Here is a 17,662-nt window from a genome sequence, read left to right as displayed (position 1 = left end):
TTAAACTGCATTCATCACTTTAGAGGGCAACTGACACAAATGAACTGATGATCTGCTTAAACTAGTAGTAAAAAAAAAGCCATATATTCAGTGAGGTACACAAGTGTCAGCGTTCCCAGCAAGCTTCTCAAAGGAAGTCAGGGAAATACATTTGGTCTTACCAAGCTCATTCATTGCATGCCTGTGTTCTTCATCAAACGAAAGTTTCATCAAAACACATACTGCAGGACAGATTTGATGGTCCACTGGAGCAGGCACTGATCCAGAAATAGGTAACAATTAGTATTTCCTAGATGATTTTGTCTAGATCCTAAGTTTTCCAAAGTGAATCTAATCTTAAAATAAATCAGTTGCAGTTTTGTTCAGGGTTTGTATCTTCCCAGTAATCCACGAACAGACAATTAGTTAAGAATGTTACTTACAAATGTGTGTACTATAAATACACTTGATGCTGAAAAAGAAATTAGGCAGAGTCCTAAATGTACATATTAAGTAAGAAATATGACTCCCAGTACAAAAGAATTATCTTATTACTTTTAAAAATTAATAATCTTAGTGAAACAAATCAATAAGGTTAAATATTCTGGTGGCATTAAATAATATAATATGCCACCTAACGTGAAGCTGCTTCTTTGGGTGTTAAGACCTTACAAATGGCTAATTAAACCCTTTGTTACATAACTGAGACGTTTTTAAGCTCATATTTTTGTGAGCTAGATTCTGGCTAATGCACAAATGGTAGTGGTACATCTTGTTCAGACCCCCACTCCTGCTAAATGGTTCATGTGTTAAACTCCAACACCCATGATGCAGCCCACTGATTTCAGTAATACGTCTGTCACAGACACCTGCAGCCCATATTTACAAAATGCCCTCAATTCAGGAAAGCAGCTAAGCAATCCAGAAGGTTAAATCTTTCTTCTAACTGTCCCCTGAGAAATCTGTGCTCTCTGCTCCTCTCCTAAATGAAATGTACTATCTCCTGAATACATCTCCATGAAAAGCAATTTGGGATTATTTATGTAGGTATGTTTCACTATCCACTAAAATGTAAAACAGAATGAGTACATATTCAATATTAATTTACAGAATATTAATACAGAACACTAGAACTATTATCTGGAAAGCACAGCAAGGTTTATGATTTAAACAACAAGTTTATAAATAGGGTATCATATTTGTAATAGATACTATTTCCTAACACTACCTCAGCTTAACAAAACAACACACACACACACTCACATACATTCAACAAGAAGTCAGATTAACATTGTACTTTCTGTAAATTCACTGTTTTCAATATATCCTTGCAACATTTTTATACAGCTTGCAGAACCTACTTGGGTTTTTGTCTTGGTCCATGCCTTGTTCATGTGCTTCCTGCCATTCCCAACATGTTTCACAGTAAGCACGGATCTGCTCCAAAAGATGGAGCACGCGGATTTCCCGTCTGCCTCGCTTATCATCAGGCTGGGAGTGAATGATGTTATGCAGTGCTGCACTGGCTCTGGCACGGGCCTCTTTACTACCACGAGAGTTTCCTAACAAGACAGAGTCTTTATCGTTGCCATGTAAAAGCTGGATGAGGAGAGGAAGACATCCAGACTGACGCATGGCTATGCAGCTGTCTTGGGAGCTAGACATTGCTAGCAATGTTCTTGACATGTCATCTTTATCATGAGTACCGAGCATTGATAACAACGAATACACCATTTCCACCTGCAGGTCAAATGATTTTAAAAATACAGTTACATTTAAAAGATACACATTAAATTAAACTAAAATTAAATTTGAATGGTACACCAACAAGAAAACCTTATTTAATGGTGCAAAAATCTGTGCTATTTAGAATTCAGAATTCATAATCTTAATAAATTTCACTTAGTAGTTAAGTGGCTAGAAGAAGTGGGTGGCAGCTGGATGTAACTGTATTAATTTACAAGACTGATGACAAAGACTTCTAAACTTCCATTGTACAAAAAGATTAAATAAACGTACTAAAGAAAGTGTTTCAGTTTGAGAAATCTAAAATATATTTAAAATTAATTCTGTCTCAAAAAAATATGTTCTGTATGAATCACACTTACATGTAAAGATGCTCTTCAGTGAAAAACTATGTTATGTGGTACTAAATGCCATTATTTTAGACAAAGGATAAGAATGATTACATGCGTTTTTAGCTTACATGATGCTAAAAAAATCTGATATCCATGTATTTTAAAGTTTTCCTTTAAAACTACTTCAAATTAACTAACCATTTTTTGTTATGATGACTGACTTGCATATGGAGCAGATTATTTACAGCAAATGCTAAATGGAAGAGTTAAATTAACACCTTTTCAAGTTTACAGGGATAAAACCAGTAAAGCAAACAAATGCTCACTTAATATACATAAAATCCTGAGTATTTGTCAAATCAAATCAAGCCATGAAAACCCAGCATTACACATTTACCTTGGAGTAACCAAATTTCTTATTAAAAAATAGCAATTTTTGAGGGATTCCCTTGGCTGTCATGTAATACAGTGGTCAACACACTATTTGGTTTGTCTTTCCCATTCTGTTTTCTTCAATAGCTTTAGATCAAGAAATGCATTTGGTTCTTCTAATGAACTTTTAGTAGAGTAACAGGATGTAGAGGATGGTGTTAGATACTACCTAGAAACTCCAAACTCCTAAAGCCAAGATAAACAGGAACATTCAAAATCAAAGCACAACATAAAGAAACTATCAAGGGGAATTGTGAAGTAGCAGACTGTGTGTTTCTTTAGAATATACCAATTAAGAAAGAAATGAGACTTTGGACTGTTAGACAAAGTTTTCTACAAATAACTAGATACTTGCACTGGTTACCAGACCAATGAATTATTTAATTGGTTTCTTCAGTGAATTCAAATGTGCCTGAAGATGAGTACAAATACCAAGTTATAAAAAAATTGAATAGCAGGGAGTAGATCAAGCAGCAAGTCTGTTAACATGTACTTCTCTAAATACTATAGGATTGCTGAAGCAGTAGAAAACAGAATCTGTGAAACCGTATGATCACATGCAAAATCCACTGAAATAATCTTGGAGCCAATTTTATGACAGCCTAGCATCCCAGTTTGGAGATGCTGTTTTCTTGGTCTGGGAAAAATCAAATGTAGTATTAAAACAAACCACTTGGATTCCTAAGGGAGAGTGAATTTAATCTGCTTTATGCATGCCTCTTGACAGATATTTCAAGTGGCAGCTTTAATCCAGTGTTATTTGGATTTGGAAGGTAAAGTTTTTGTCAGAGAATAAAGCTGAAGAAGCCACCACAATCCGGCCTCTAGCTTGTGGCAAATAATAGTACAGGAAAAAACTAAAAAAATATTTGTCTGTCTCTCCCTCTGTATGTACTCACTGCCCACTGACACATCTCTTTCTGCATCTGTAAATGCATTCCTCTATTTAGACCCTCTACCACTTTCCCTTCTTCTCAGGCATTAATGTTAAGCTTTTCCTACCCCACAGCACACTCAGTTCAAACTATTTCTTTGCCTGTATCCTTCCACACTCAGTCCCTTTCCCTGCCTTCAGGCCTCTCCCACTGTTTGCAGCTTTTGAGAATTCTACAATTTGCAAGGAAAACTCACAGATAGACTAGCTGATGTCACCTCCATTTGGTATATGCATACCGTGCAGGACCAAAATGACAACATTATAACACTGTTTTAAGGCCCAAAGTAATTAATACTATGTCAAGCTAATAAGCTCTAATTCCCAGAAGACTGCGCTCAGCCAGCACACCACCAATAATATCTATACTGCTGCTGATTCCAGAGGCAGTATAAACTCCAGTGGTTCATGAACTCAGTTTTGTGTTACAGATTTGCCCCTTTTTCCCCCATCTCTTTTCATACTGCACATATAGTTTGAGCACAGTCTTTTGTGAACAGACATGTATCACTGTGAAGAGCTTACATAACTTTTTCTTTTCTCTTTTTTTTTTTTTTTTTGTTCATTCGATTTCTTAGCAGCTGCATCTGCTTTATGGATTTGGACTCTGGAAAAGTATTTGAAGAACTGCTCTTAAAAGGATTAGTTTTCATCATGGATTATAAATCAACATCACAAGCTTTTTAGACATTCTAGTAATTTCATTTTTTCCTTGCAGTAGCAACTCTTAACTGATCATCAGCAAGTAAAAAAAAAGGATTTCTGTGCATATAGTTTAAAAGTTGAAAAAATATTGTAAAATTTTAACTCAATAAAATCACTGTGTGGATAGATCTTTCAGCTAATATTAGTACTATTGGCAGAAACAATGAGGTTATTGTATTAGTAAAAATGTAGCATTAGCGACCTGTGGTTTGTAATCTTCGGTTACCTTGGTACCCAGATGACTTGTCAGTCTGCGAGGAACAGAATAGTTATTACTAGAGCTCATAACACTGGCTGTCTCATGGTCCACTCGAGCAGCAGAACCCTACAAATTTAAACAACAATTCAGTATAAAAAAAAGTCTGAGTGAAAAAATAACTATTGCCCAATTCAGTTTCAGCACTGGATCATGAAATCATATTGATGGTAATGAACTGTCAACTTACTTTTGTTAAGTTAGGTCCTCTCTGCCCTGACACAACTTAGAGGTCACAGTTCAACTGGGTTTTATTAACCACTTTTCCTGAAATTAAGTCTCAATAGAGTTGTATTTTCAATGGAATTCTTTTATAATTACTATTTTCACCAAGAAGGAGAAGTGGACTTTGCAACAAACCAAATTACAGTTTTTACAGGGAGAGAAAAAAACAACCTCAACTTTTATGTCAGTTTATAGTGCAGAGGAGTAAGTCTGTACTTCTTCAGAACACAAGCAGGTATGCAAGAACTGACAAGTTATAAGAAATTCATCTGGACAAGGAGTAACCCTACTTGAATTTGTCCATATCAAACGCAAATTATGAGTGGATGTATCCATTTCATTTTTTAATGAAAAGGTATAAAATAATGCTGACACTATTTGCTGTAATTTTCCTAGAAATTATTGTAAATAGCTACCTGTAGTAGCAAGACTCAGTTATTAGCATCTTTGTCCTCTTTTAATCCATTTTGTGTATCTATGTTTTTCCTTTTTTTATCACCTTTTATCCACTCACACTATTTGCCTTTTTTTTTCTTTGTTGTTGTTTTCTTTTTCTCTGCTTCCTATCTAGGAAGTTCCCCTTACTATGTCCCTCCCTTCCCGTTCACTTTGGGGAACTTAAAAATACATTTGACTAGTGAACACTTTCAGTATCAGAACACTGTTTTACTGAGGTAATCACCAGGCTTTTGTTGATCCACTACAAAAGCTAAAATCTGTTCATGAATTCATTAGCTTAGCTTGAAAATGTTGTTTTGCAAATTATCTGGATCAATAAGAATGAATTTTTTTCAATAAAAATATGTAACACACTGAAGAAAACTGTATGAAAGACACTTTGAAATAATTTCTATGTTTTTCCTAGGTGCATCATAAAGAAAGAATAAGAATATTCCTCTCCAAGTATTTGCTGTTCATACAGTTCAACATCTTAAATTTGAAGTTGAAAGTGACTATAAGTAAAAGGTAGGAATAACTTTATGTAGTGTTAGACTAGACAGAAAAAATCCTAGCTATACTGGAATATTTAAACACACAATATTATACTCATTTCACTCTCCCATTTGAATCCAGAACATTTCATGCATGTTCCAGAATAAGTAATATGCTGAAAGAGTATAACTATGATTATTTAAAATCACACAATTTATTCGAATATATATTTCCTATGTAAACAAGCCCTTATTTTCTCTGTTGACTATAGGAAAAATTCAAAATCTTAAAGCTTAAAATGAAAATTCTATTGGATTTTCTCAATTATTCACTTAAATAATCTGCAGTGCTAGGAATATAGGAATGAATTCGCAGATTTTTACACCGAGCAATGCCTTCATACCATCTTGACCTCAAACTACATTCAGAGGACTACAGGTTCAACATGAGGTACTTGCCGGAATTCTCCATCATTAAGTTCAGTATGATCATTTAATCCAAGAAGGTAAAAAGTACTTAAGTTTGGAGCACTACCTATTAAAATTCACCATGGTGTAGACAGAAATAGTGTAATCTTCCTATCATTTCCCCCAAACTGTATCAACTTTGACTCAGCTAACTGTTCCGTTCAGAGACATCACGTGGCCTTGCTATTTTGAGGATGCCAGGATGCCCAAATGAAATGTAACTACATTTCTTACTGGCTCCTAAAGGCTGATGTGAAAAAACTAGTGTAGTGTAGCCATTCATCTGAGAAAATGAGAAATGGCAAGGATATGTTAAGTGGACCCTTCTTGTGTAGAACCTTGTCTTTCAAAATCTTCTCCCGTCTGTCTACTTCATCTTGTTTTCTCCTTCCATATTTTACCATCCTTCACTCATTGTTTTACTATGCTTGCTATTTACTCTGTCGATTAGGTAATTTTCCCTATTTTGTGGCACATTTTCTTAACAAAATAGACAATCTCATTGAATTCCTTTATAAAACTTGCAAAACAAAGGCATGAAAAAAATTTTACTTCAGCAGCAGGATAGTGAGTGTAATGGAAAAGAGAAGATAGCTGAAAGATGCTGCAGAAACGGACATAACTGAATTCCTGAAAAATCCTAGATTCAATTGGCAGTATTTCAATTAACATTGATTATGAGACAACAAAACCAATTAGAACTAAATTATTTGGTTAAAATGTTTTTGCACTCCACTGAATAGTGATTGCTCCAAGTATATTGAGCTGGTTTATCAGAAATAAATGTTATACCCAATCCATTAAACCTCCTCTGTCTGGACTTGCACTGAAAGTAAATAATCTCCAGATGTCTGTTTTAACACAGATTCAGTGCCCCAGCTCTATCCACCTCCAGGAGGAAGGAATATGCATGTTTTATACATTTTTATGAGGCAAAGTTCAAAACTGCACAAATCCTCAACATAAGACGTCAAATGAACTATTGAGTGAATCTCCCACTTGCATAGGTCTGCCAAGACATGACAGTTCTTCCTTCCTTCCCTGTAAAATTTTGTCCAGAAAATCTCCTGATTCACACACTGAAGATGGAGATACAGCCACAATACATCAATTATTTAAGTACATTTCGCTTTCAGCCCCAAAGCAGCACTGAACTATTTTCTTCCCAGACGATAAAGCTGTCTAAGAATTAGAGTCAGAGCCTCAAGCAATTGCTTGGGTATGGCTGACGGAACTTAATTCCAAATGGTAATCAAACATACTCTGAAAGCAAAACTATGGTCTGTGCTTAATATTAAATCAAGTGAAATATTCTAGCCAAACAACAATTCTTTCTGATAAATCTTCTTGTACAAGACACTTTCAGAAGTATTTAAATAACTCTACTTCCCTGGAGTAGCAAAAATATTTTGCGTATGAATTCAACTATTAAATTTGTAGTGTGAAGGTTTAAGAACTCAAATCACTAGTGGGTATGTCTCAGCTACGGTTGGAAATCATGAAGGGAATGATCATTAGCACATGGTAAATAAATCAAAGCATTTTTAGCCAAAGAAGGAAGTCATAAATTTTGATAAATATTTGTTTTGAAAGACAAATAAAGAATTTAATGTACCCCTCAAAATATTCCACTAATGTATTTCACTAATAAAAGGAACAGCAATGAAAGATTATTTAGAAGAATTTAAATAACCCTTCAGTCCACCTCCAGGAGATTAACTCATTGAGACTACTGTTTCAAAGCTTTGTCTAAAACAGTATTAAAGAAACATTAATGACAAACCATTTGGTTCTCCTCTTTTTTAAAAATCACTAAAGTGAAAATTTGAAAAATTTTCCATAATTAAATCATACTTCTAATATTACAGTTCACCCACAATAAAATACATTTTCTGTAGTCGTTCTTGTTATCTCCTTCATAGCATTAGGCTCATAAATCATTTAAACGAAAGAAAAATGCTCCCTGCATTATTGAATATTTATACTTCATCTTATTAGAACATTTCTTTCCAATAAATACAAGAAATTTCTCATGCATGTATACATGTAAAGAAGAAAAACATGTATCTTTTTAAAATGAGCAGGCATACAAACATCGTAAGGTATATACCAATATATAAGCATTGTACATTTTGAGTATTTATTTATACTACCAACAAACAAAATAATCAATTTACCTGCCCGGTACTGCTAGTTGCCACGCTGATTTCTGCTGCTCCTTGACCTTCATTCTGCCTCTCTGTATCATGGGAACCTGCATCATGCTTGCTTTGAGGTGCTCTCTGTTAATATAAGAGTTTATGAAATTACATACAGAAATGAAGTACACTTTACCATTCAAAGCTTTCTAGACTGTGAATGCATCAATGCTGCATCCTCACAAAGCCAGTGAACAGTACTTTGTATTTCATAACCTTAGCCTCAAAAATTAACAGCTGAGACCGAGTGTCTTCGAAAAACTGCAAGATGAAAGTGAAGCATGTCCTCTGAGGATTATAGCCCTGCAAGACAAAGGATTTGCTGTGACACACAGGAACACCATTTTCCACCAGCTGTGCTCACATCACTATCAGAAATGTAACAGAATTGGAGCAAACAACTGTCTTCCCTGCACTGTCACGTGATCTGTACATTTACTGGAGACTACGGCTAGCATAGTTCAATTAAGCTTCGCATTCAAAGATGAGTAATTTCTGCGTCAACAGAAGGATACCTGTACTGTAAGAATCCTTCAAAATTTTAAGGACAAACAGTGCAGGAATAACCACTTTGATGCAAATAAAATTTATATAACCTGATGCTGATCCATTTAATATTTTATCAAAATAATTCCAACTGATCTGGCAAGCTGGTACAGACACATTTCAGTTCCTTCAAGAGACCCAATTTTCTATACATCTACATGAAAATTGAACTGGTGTCCCTGCCACTGACAGGGATCATGAGATCAACACGAAAATCAGGCCTTTGAATACAGTTTCTTGATAAATAAAATAACTGAGCAGTTGTGAAGTATCCAACATTATCTATTGTTGTCACACTACATTATCTATCCAACATTTAAAATGTTTCAGGTTTTCAGAAAGACATAAATAATCCTGTCCATGGAACTGGCTTGAAATCTGGAGTTGAAAATGTATACCCTTACCTCTGAAGCACGATTATTCTCAAAGTATTAGTTTTGATGCCAAACCTCATTTTTCAGACTCAGAGGCTACTACCTTAACAGACAACACTCTTCTATCCCTCTCAGTTAATTTAACTACACTTGGTATATTAAATTCAGTTTCTATGCGGCTCTGCAATGTTCTTGAGCAGTACAGCCCATGATAGCAGTCTGCCTCATCTTGCTTTATGTAAATTTCTCTTTAACTTTTAGCAGAAATATACTTCTCTTCAATGTACATTAATTGAAACTTCTTTAGTTACCTGGTGATCAAAATCATACAGTATCACTAGCATACTAACTGTTTTGTTCACATAAAGACGTTAGATTCTCAAACATGGAAAGAATTTAACGTTGAACAGAATTTCAGAAACCAGTAACTAACTAAATATGTGTGAAGTGATAATTCAGGGATAAACATAAAAAATTAAATCTATACAGTTTAACTAAAGGAATAAGGTATGTCAAAGAACACAGCAGTATTAGACAAAGTAATAACATAAGAAAATTGAAAACAATGATAGGTAACATTTTTCTTAACATTGTATGTTCAGTTATGGAAAATGAGTAACCCACAAAGCCAAACTCACAAAATGAGACACAATGTTACTATTCTTTTAAATCTTATCTCTAATTTTAAAATTCACCATCTCTATTGTTGTGTATGAAATAATAGTGTTGTCCATGCTCATACAACAACTAAAGAAATTTGGTTCCCTATGTAAGAGTGAGGACCCAGTGAAGATCAGGCCTTGCCGTACTATGTGCTGAATACAGTATAATGTATTATATGCTGAATCCCTGTCTCACAGTACTTTCAGTCTTGAATAAAGGATAAATGATGAGTTTCACAAAATCTAGATCTAAGTGTCCGGTATAACTCAGGACAGAACTTTCCAGTCATTAGGTGACAGTAGTTTTCAATCCCATGATGGAAATAGTATTCAATGTGCCTAGAGGCAAAAAGCTGAACTGTTCATCAGCCAGGCTCTGACCCACTGGGTCACCTGAGGGGGAATACTACTACTCTTCCAAGAACACTCCGGGGTTTGGGGCGATTTTTTTTGCGGTGGTAATGACAGCATATCTGTTAAATAGTTTTGATGCATCCAGAGCACAAGCACAGAGATATTTCATTCCCTGACAAGAAGAGTTTCCACTCTCCTCAGCACTCTGTCCTTCTCCCATTCACACACATTTTGTTTGCTACATGCTACTTACGAATGAGGTGGCTTCCCACTCCCACTCAAGCACTCTCAAATATATGCCGCTACAAAGAGTAGTCAACGTAACACCCAAATTAATTTATAATTATAAGGCAATTTTTAACAGTTACTAGCGGGGCTTATATAACTTTAAATGCAGTATGCACTCACAACATGCACACACATTATTGTCAGATGAGTCATTGGCTGGGCTTGAATGTCAAATCTGCAAGTTCACAGCAAAGAGTTTTTACCAGTTCAGCTACAGAAATAATCTGTAGTATGAAGCTGTTCCGTTCATGCAGACTGGCCCAAAGGAGTTAACAGTAACAAAGGCAGCAGATAGCAGGTATTTATTGAAAACTGATTCTTTACATAAACATAAATAGACATGTATTATAGATGTGTTAATATATATTTAAGTACCAACATATATTTATTATATATTGATATTATATAAAAACAATACATATCCACACAAAAGGATGATTAAAATATATTTTTATGGATATAGTATTACTGTAAATAAATCAATATTCATCTGCCAGACTGTGAATTAGTGGTTATAAAGACAGTATAACCACTGCAAGTATGTCCCCTCTTTGCACTACCTTTTAACACAGAACATAGGACCTGTGGATGAAAATATATAAACTACAAACCACATCAGCAAAGAACCAGAGCATGTAAACAGCCACAGACACTGTAACCTGTACATGAGGTACAGCAGCTAGAGAATGGCACGCAGGTCCCCTGGGTTAAACAGCACCACCTATTTTGAACCATAATTTTTGAAGAGGAATAAACTGGGTTTATAGCCCTTTGCAATTTCTGAATTCTGGCATCACACTACAAAAGTCACTTTAACACAGTATGCTTGTTTGCTCTTGCAGCAAAATGGTGGAAGACCACAGATGCCTATTACAGGAAGATAGAGTTGCTCCCTCCATCTTGTTTGCCACTATTTTCTAAGTGCTTCTGAAGTCAACAATAGCTATCACTTATCAATTATTAATTTCCCTGTATTTACTAGTAGAAAAAAGATAAATCTCTAGTTATTTTATGACATTCGCAAGCATAGCAGGCCTTGATAATTTTTGCTAAGTCAAACAATTACAAATAATTTTACCTAATACTTTGTCAACATGAGCTGCCAAAGCAGCCCCTTGTGTATTTATTAGTACAGAAGATATTGCCATGCCTAAACCACTGGTTTTTTCCCCAATACTCAACCACCCTATTATTTTCTGTGTATTGAAAAACTACAGATATACTATTGTTGTCTAGATACCAGAAAATGTTTATTTTGCCATTACTTCATATTAAACACAATACACATACAGCTGTAAGTAAAATGGTATGACAAAGAACAATGCAACAAACAAAAATAAGAAACCGTAAGATTGAAACAATTTTGCTACAGTTGAGCCAAAGAAAAAAGAAAGTCTACTGAGTCAAATACTTGAGAGAACCCCTGTCCATCACAGTCCAAACAGTTTAAAGTTTGCTGAGTCCTGTATGGAATAAATCCTTTACATTTTATCTACAGCAACATTGCCCAATGGAAATATTTCATATGTTTCAAATGACAGATATTATGAAAGAAAGGCCTGTACCACTATAACAAATTGAATACTCCGTATTAAACACTTGCCAAGAATTCGCTTTTTTCTTTTAAATAATTTCAGATTTGTACCTGACAGCCAAAAATTCTCTTTGGAGTGGTCTAACTCTACAGTGGATTTCAAACCTTGTTCTGAAAATCTTGCAAAATATCTAACGAAGTCTCACAAAATTTGAAGGTATCATCACTTGCAGGTAAATGACTTCAACTTTTTCTAGTAGCATTTACAAGACTTAGTAATCTGCCAAACTGTAAAAATGTGAGTCAGAATTTTCTTTGCTCATTGATTTCCAAAAGCTGTTTTTATGGTGCAGTATTATATTTGGTCTTGGTCTACAAGATATATTGCACTTGAGCTCCACAGTGATTGGCATCACCACAGGGGCCCACTGTGTAAGTAGACAAGCTATGGTATTTACTATTGTTGTTACTAAACCTTTATAAACATAAGGAACACGTTCAATGTGGGTATCACTATATCCGGCACAGTATAAAATGCCTCACGTTTTAATTTTTCAGCTATATGGACTCTGCAGTTTGACTGCTACTACGTTCCTCTTTACCACCAGGCAATTTAAGAATTAGATCCAGTTGCTTTCCATAAAAGATGGCCATCCTTTGGAAATGATTAAAATACACTATAAAGTGCTACTCAGTGTGTAGTGACTGCCACCTTTGTCACAAACACCCTGGTAACTCTGTCCTAAAACTTGTTACTATACAACTAGTCATCCAGACACTTTAAGGATAAGACACACCAGAACAAAATTTCAATAAATTAGAATTTCCATGTATTCAGCACCCAAATTATGTAGTGAAAGGAGTGAAGAATTAAGAGAAAATCTTCCTTAATTCTGTAGTTGCATCTCAATGCCATTTGAGTCCTTCAGCTTAAGGAAGTCCAAAATACAGTGCTTTTTTTTTTTTTACCAGAGAGAAACACTCTGGGGACAGGATCTGACTAAATGGGACAAAAGTATCTGCTGAGAGGCTGGCCAGCCAGGTAGGGAGACCTTTAAGCTAGAAACAACAGGGGACAGAGCAATTCCTCAACAAACGAGTAAGGAAGTTGGGGGTAGGGCAGGCACGGCAAGGGCCCTGGCTGATGGGAACCTAAGGGCAATCCATACAACTGAGATGAAGTGGAATCCCCTTGAGCATAGGCATGTAAGGAAGAAGGTGCAGCAGTACCGCCTTGTGGGGAAAGCTGGGTAATTGGCACAGCTGGGTGCCTCTCTGGTATGCCTCTACACTAATGTGCACTGCATGGGGAACAAACAGGAGGAGTTGAAGTGTGTACAGTCATGGGGCTACAACCTCACTGGGAACATGGAGACATGGTGGGACAGCTCCTATGACTGGAAGGCTGCAATTGAGGAATACAGACATTTTAGGAAGGACAGGCTGGGAAGGCTCACGGGAGATCTTACTGCTCTCTACAACTACCTGAAAGGAGGTTGTAGCAATGTGGGTGTCAGTCTCTCTTCCCAAGTAACAAGTGATAGGACAAGAGGAAACGGCCTCAACTTGCACCAGGGGAGATTTAGATTGGATATTAGGAAAAATCTCTTCACCTAAAGGGTTATCAAGCACTGGAACAGGCTGCCCAGGGAAAGTGGTTGAGTTATCATCCCTGGCAGTATTTAAAAGACGCATAGATGTGGCACTTTAGGGACACAGCTTAGTGGGACTTGGCAGTGTCAAGATTTAAGTCGGACTCGATCTTAAAGATCTTTTCCAACCTAAATGATTCCATGATTCTAAGATTACAAGGAGGAGTTGTCCTTTATGCGAGAAAGCAGCTAGAGTGCATAGAGCTCTGCCTAGGGATGGGTCAGGAGTCAGTCAAGAGCTTAGGAATGAAGATTAGCAGGCAGACCAAAACGGGTGCTGTTGTAGTGGCTATCTGCTAAAGACCTCCTGATTAGGAAAAAGAAACAGATGAGACCTTTTCCAAAAAACTGGAGGAAGCCCCACACATACAGGCCCTGGGCCTCATGGTGAACTTCACCCACACTGGTATCTGCTGGAGGGGCAACAGCAGGACGAAACATTCTAATTTCTTGACTGCTCTGATGACAACTTCCTGACACAGGTGATTGAAGAGTCAACAAGGAGAGGTACTGTGCTGGATCTGATACTTACAAAAAAGGAAGAACTGGTCAAGGATGTGAAAGTTAGAAGCAGCCTTGGCTGCAGTGACCATGAGATGGTAGGGTTCAGGATCCTAAGAGGAGGGAGAAGGGCAAAAACCAGGACCACAGACCTGCACTGCAGGAGAGCAGATTGCAGGCTCTTCAGGTCTCTGCTTGGAAGAATCCCATGAGATACAGCCCTGCAGAGAAGACTGGTCCAGGACTGCTGGCTGATATTCAAGGATCACCTCCTCCAAGCTCAAGAAAGGTCCATCCCAACAAGTAGGAAACAAAGTAAGGGCAGCAGGAGGCTTGTATGGATGAGCAAGAGGCTCGTAACTGAACCTGGGCATTAAAAGGAAGAATACAAGAGGCAGAAGTGGGGTCACGTAATCCAGGAGTAAAGAGTTGCTGTCCAGTCATGCATGGAAGCGAAGGACAAGAAGAAAGGATTCTACAGGTATGTAGACAGCAAAAGGAAGACTAGGGAAAATGTGGGCCTTCCGCTGAATGGGGAAGGGGACCTGGTGACATAGGACACAGAAAAGGCCAAAGTACTCAATGCCTTCTTTGCCTCAGTCTTTATCAGTAAAACCACCCTTCAGGAATCCAGGTCCCTGAGACCAGAAGGAAAGTCTGGAGCAACGAAGACTTACCTTTGGTGGGGAGGACCAGGATAGCGAGAGCTTAAACAAACTGGACATATGCAAGTCCTAATGGCCTCATGGGTTGCACCCATGGGTGCTAAGGGAGAGGGATGATGTCATTGCGAGGCCACTCTTGAATGGTCATGGCAGCAGGGAGAGGTTCCTTAAGACTGGAGTAAAGCAAATGTCACTATCTTCAAGAATAACAAGAAGGAAAATCAAGGAAACTACAGGCTCGTCAGCCTCACTTCAGTCCCTGGCAATTGAAGGTGATGGAGGAAATCCTCCTAGAAAGCATTCCCAAACACATGAAAGACAAGAAGGTGACTGGGAGCAGTCTGCAGGGTTTTACAAAGGTCACAGGCTTGACCCTTCTGCAATGAGGTGACTAGCTTGGTGGGTGAAGGAAGAGCAGCTGATATTATTTACATCAGCTTTAGTAAGCCTTCAGACACTGTCTCCCATAACATCACCATAGACAAGGTGACAGTATGGGTTAGATCAGTGGACAGTGGATTGAAAACTGGCAGAACAGCCGAGCACCAGAGAATTGTGATCAGTAGCACAAAGTCTAGTGGGAGGCTGGTAACTAGCAGTGTATCCCAGGGGTCAATACTGGGTCCAGTCCTGTTTAACAGCTTCATTAGTGAGCTGGATGATGGGGCAGAGTGCACCCTCAGCCAGTCTGCAGGTGACACCAAACTGGGAGGAGGGGCCGATACACCAGAGGGTCCCGCTGCTGTCCAGAGGGACCTGGACAGGGTGGAGAAATGGGCCAACAGGAACCTCACGCAGTTCAGCAAGGGGAAGTGCAAAGTCCTGCACCTGGGGAGGAACAACCCCAGGCACCAGTACATGCTGGGGGCTGCCCGGCTGGAAAGCAGCTTGGCAGAACAGGACCTGGGGTCCTGGTGGGCAAGTTGAATAGGCTAGCAATGGACCCTTGTGGCAAAAAGTCTAACAGTATCCTGGGCTGCATGAAGAAGTGTGTTGCCAGCAGGCTGAGGGAGATGATCCTTCCTCTACTCAGCTGGTGAAGCTGCATCTGGAGTACTGTGTCCTGTTCCAGCCTCCCCAGTACAATAAAGATATGGACTTACTGGAGCAAGCACAGCTGGGACTATTCAGCCTGGAGAAGAGAAGGCTCAGGGGGCATCTCATCAATGTGTATAAACACCTGGATTGGCTAATATGTCAAAAGACCAGGCAACTTTGATTATACACACTATTGTCTGCTTCACTTACAAAACCAGATTTCCCCCCAAATCCTGGAATTATGAAATCATTATTTTTCAAAATGGAAAAATATACATTCCTTAGTAACCAAAATGCTACTCTGAGCTTTCACAGTAGTTACTCTGGGTGAAGATAAACCATAAAATATTCAGGTCCAACATAAAATTTATATTTAATTTACCAGTATGAGAAATGGAGTTGACCTTGTAAGTGAACTTCCACGGTGACAGCAGTTTTTGCTAATGGCAATTACTACTACAGACTTTGTAATTTACAGAAAACATTATCTTGTATTTCTTAATACAGAACCCAACACTTAAATACTAAAAATATGCCAGGCTTCTACAATGAAGTCTGACAGAAGCTGTACTCACCCTTTTTTAAATCTTATCTCTCTCAAAAGACAAGCAAACCACAAAGGTGCTTATCAGAGATTCATATTTAGAAAGGCATGTACAACTGTTTGTTATAACTATTTGCTAAAACCAAGACTCAGCCTTTATAATACATTGCACTTTGCCATTCTTACTGAAATTTCAAATTAAACTTCTGATATATCATTAGTGATTAAAGTTCAATAGTAGCATGAAGACTAATCCAAGTATTCCATCCTCAGTTCACTGTTAAGAGAGCAAGTAACAGCCTACATATAAACTACTGATTAACTGTGACATCACTAGCTGATGGAAATAATCTTGCCTATCACTTTATTCACATAATTCAGGGTTTTTTTTAGAAAAAGATACATACCATAATAAAAAGTAGGCAAATAATTGCTCACTAACCTCTGCTTCAACTGCTTGTGATTGCAGAAGCTGCCGTATACGAAGAATGTCCTTCTCTATTTGTTGAATTCTCGCCACCCTCACCTGAAATGAATGCATTTTTGTTTGATTTTGTTCACAAAACTTCTTTTACTTACTGTATAGAATGGCAATATGAAGAGTTCTGTTCCAATACAGCTGACTACAAAACTACTTCATTCATGTGGTAATTCAAGTGTTCTTTGTAATAAGACACAGGCATGATTGCAAACATTTAAAACTTAGTGGGTAGTTGGGTTTTTAACAAAACTGATACTTATTTGGATGTAATAGGTCATCATACGGTACACATTCAGGTATAAAAAAAATGCTCTAGTAACTTACACAATTTTCCTGTTTCTGAAACTGATACTTTGTGCAGATCTTTAGCAAATTATTTGACTTTCGTCTCAAATGTTAGAATTCCACTTGCCTTACAGAGATTTGAGAGATATTTATATTTGCAGAGTGTCTTGAAGGTATGAAATCCTGAATGACTTCTATCATATTCAGTTACTATAATTATTTGGGAGTTTTGGTTATGCACAGCCTCTGAATATTTTCTGCTCCTACAAATCTCAAAGAATTTAACAGGCTAAGTACGAAGAAAACTACATACTGCTTCTTTGGTTTGTCTGGGATTTTATAGACATCTCTGAATCAGTCTTTTACAGCCGTATTGCTACTCATTTCCCACTGCAACCATTCTGTGGTTAGTGAAGGGAATGTTAAAAAACCCAAATGTTACAGGATACATAAACTCTATACAAGTTGTATTGTGAAGCAAAAGATGCATTAACTAAAGCAGCATAAACTTCAACATTTAGTAGAGATGCA

The 17,662-nt window shown here is 37.3% G+C and overlaps 1 protein-coding gene across 4 annotated transcripts in view; it reads right to left on the bottom strand.

Moving 5' to 3' along the window:
• The window catches only part of APC (APC regulator of Wnt signaling pathway), a 113,337-nt gene that overhangs the window by 19,074 nt on the left and 76,601 nt on the right, over positions 1–17,662 (bottom strand). For 3 of the 4 annotated variants that reach the window (XM_075020999.1, XM_075020998.1, XM_075021000.1), the window contains 5 exons: positions 16,808–16,891; positions 8,187–8,291; positions 4,331–4,453; positions 1,341–1,719; positions 162–257 (listed from right to left, as the gene is read on the bottom strand). In XM_075020999.1, the coding sequence (XP_074877100.1) occupies positions 162–257; positions 1,341–1,719; positions 4,331–4,453; positions 8,187–8,291; positions 16,808–16,891 (787 nt within the window). The remainder of the gene's footprint in view (positions 1–161; positions 258–1,340; positions 1,720–4,330; positions 4,454–8,186; positions 8,292–16,807; positions 16,892–17,662) is intronic. The other variant, XM_075021001.1, reaches the window with a different exon arrangement.

Source organism: Buteo buteo, chromosome Z (assembly GCF_964188355.1).
Source record: "Buteo buteo chromosome Z, bButBut1.hap1.1, whole genome shotgun sequence".
NCBI classification, from domain to species: domain Eukaryota; kingdom Metazoa; phylum Chordata; class Aves; order Accipitriformes; family Accipitridae; genus Buteo; species Buteo buteo.
Note: the sequence above shows the minus strand (reverse complement) of the source record. Positions and strands in the feature narration are given on the sequence as shown.